Source organism: Zingiber officinale, chromosome 2A, assembly GCF_018446385.1.
Source record: "Zingiber officinale cultivar Zhangliang chromosome 2A, Zo_v1.1, whole genome shotgun sequence".
Lineage (NCBI taxonomy): Eukaryota > Viridiplantae > Streptophyta > Magnoliopsida > Zingiberales > Zingiberaceae > Zingiber > Zingiber officinale.
Genome location: NC_055988.1, coordinates 6,339,357 through 6,341,710, shown reverse-complemented (window position 1 = coordinate 6,341,710; position 2,354 = coordinate 6,339,357). Strand labels below are relative to the sequence as shown.

The 2,354-nt window shown below is 45.1% G+C and overlaps 1 protein-coding gene across 1 annotated transcript; it reads left to right on the top strand.

Moving 5' to 3' along the window:
• Window positions 1-266: 266 nt before the first annotated feature.
• Window positions 267-1,421, top strand: LOC122044376. Its single transcript, XM_042604875.1, has one exon. The coding sequence runs from the start codon at window positions 378-380 to the stop codon at window positions 1,332-1,334; it is 957 nt and encodes a 318-aa protein (XP_042460809.1). The 5' UTR covers window positions 267-377; the 3' UTR covers window positions 1,335-1,421.
• Window positions 1,422-2,354: the final 933 nt, after the last annotated feature.

The window sequence follows — 2,354 nt, the reverse complement described above, 5'->3', positions numbered from 1 at the left end:
ATATAAAGAGAATTCCACTGCAATAATGATTTTGTTTTCTTAAAAAAAATGAAATATTTCCCCTCCTGTTACCAAAAAAAAATAAAAGCCCACTGGAAGCTTCCATCCTTCATTGACTATGAACAATAATTTGAATTCCTCCTACCTTGAATAAAAGAATCGACCCTCCATCTTCTTCATCCAGATAAATATAAATATAAATAATATATTGTGTTATTAGGTCAATAGGAGGCTTTTGTTTGGCCCACCAGAGCCCATTATTCGTCGTCGCCGTCATCACTCACTCCTGTATACGCGTTGACATAACAAATGCCGCGACGGCGGGGGTGGCGGCAGCAGCAAGCAGCAGCGGAAGAAGAGGGTGAGGGAGATCGAGAATGGGTCTGGAGCCGGAGGAGCTGCAAGCGATGTCGGTGATGGACGTGGTGCGGGAGGCGGTGGCGATCGGGCACGGCGCGAGGCAGACCTTCGCGCTCATCACCCTCGCCCTGGTCCTCCCCCTTTCCATCGCCGTCCTCGCTCACAGCCTCTTCACCCACCCCATCCTCCTCCAGGTCCAGGAAAACGACGCCCCCGCCTCCCAGTGGCTCCTCCTCCTCCTCCTCTACCAGTTCGCCTACCTCCTCTTCCTCTTCACCTTCTCCCTCCTCTGCACCGCTGCGGTAGTCTTCACCGTCGCCTCCATCTACGCCGCCAAGCCCGTTTCCTTCGCCTCCTCCCTCGCCGCCGTCCGCCCCATCTTTTCCCGCCTCTTCCGCACCTTCCTCTGGGTCGCCCTCCTTATGCTCCTTTACAACCTAGCCTACGCCATCGCGATCTTCCCCATCGCGATCCTCCTCCACGGCCCGCTCTTCCTCCTCCTCTCCGCCGCCGTCGCCTTCGCCTTCCTCGCCGTCCACGTCTACATCTCCGCCCTCTGGCACCTCGCCAGCGTCGTCTCTGTCCTCGAGCCCCTCTGCGGCCTCGCCGCCATGGCTAAAAGCCGCGACCTCCTGCGCGGTCGCGGACGCATGGCTGCTACCCTCGTGGCGGGCTACCTCGGTGCTTGCGCCGTCATAGGCGCGTCCTTCCGAGCTTTAGTCGTCAAGGGAGCCCACGAGGAGGGCAGCCTCGGCGTGACTAGCGTCCCCGCCAGAGTCCTGATCGGCTACGCTCTCGTAACGTTGCAAGTCGTGGTCAACTTCATCGGCCTGCTCGTGCAGAGCGTCTTCTACTACGTCTGCAAGAGCCACCACCACCAGCAAATCGACAAGAGGGCGCTGTACGACCACCTAGGCGGCTATCTCGGCGAGTACGTTCCTCTCAGAAGCTCCGTTCAGATGGAAAACTTATGAAGGAAGATCGATCGTCTTAATTTGTTGCTCTTCTCTTAAACTTTAAAGATCCTTAATTAAGTGCGTAACAAGCAAGTATTCTCTAAACTGTTGGTTGAAATGGTTACACCCCATCAATTAACTGTATTCTCGCATCTTCTCTAATAACCTGTTAATCTAAAAACACACGATACATGCCCGATTTCATAGAGAGGTTGAAGCAAGGATCGGGCCAAGTCGGAAAATTTTTTACGGGGCTAACAAATTAGCCGTGTGGAAGAAATTTGTAGAATTCAAGTGTTCATTTTCGTTGGCTTTCCTTGAATTTTTTCCTTGCTGGTTTCCGTATTGTGACTGTTGTCATTCAATAAATGGCAGCCATCGATAACCCGAAGAAAAGATTACAAAAGACTTTAAACCGTTAAAGAGAAATATATTAATGGTAGTAATCGTCAAATCCACCATCGACGACGGGCTCCGCACACTATATATATATATATATATATATATATATATATATATATATATATATATATATATATATATATATATATATATAGAGTTTTGATCTCCTGCGCGCTCGCACAGTGCGCGTCAGTTTTTTTTTTTTTTTTTTTAATTTTTTTAATATTTTAAATTTCAAAAATCAATTAAAAAATTTAACATTTCCTTATATAAATTTTTAATACCTTAATATATCCCCTTAACATATTACAATACTCAATAAATGCTTAAATTAATTTTATTTTAATTTTTTTTTAAAACCAAACACTATAACCTAATTGGAAAGCCTAAACCCTAGAGGTAAAATCTAAAAAAAAAATAGTTTTAACACTATAACCAAAGCCTGAACCCTAGAAATAAACTTTTAAAAAAATATTTTTTTTTATTATTTTTTTTATATTTTTTTAAATTTATAAATTAAAAAAAAATAAAAAAAAAATAAAAATCAGTTGTTATCCTGCGCGGCGCGCACAGTCGCGTACTGTGGCGTCGCGCAGGATAACAAATCCTTATATATATATATATGTATATCCGGTG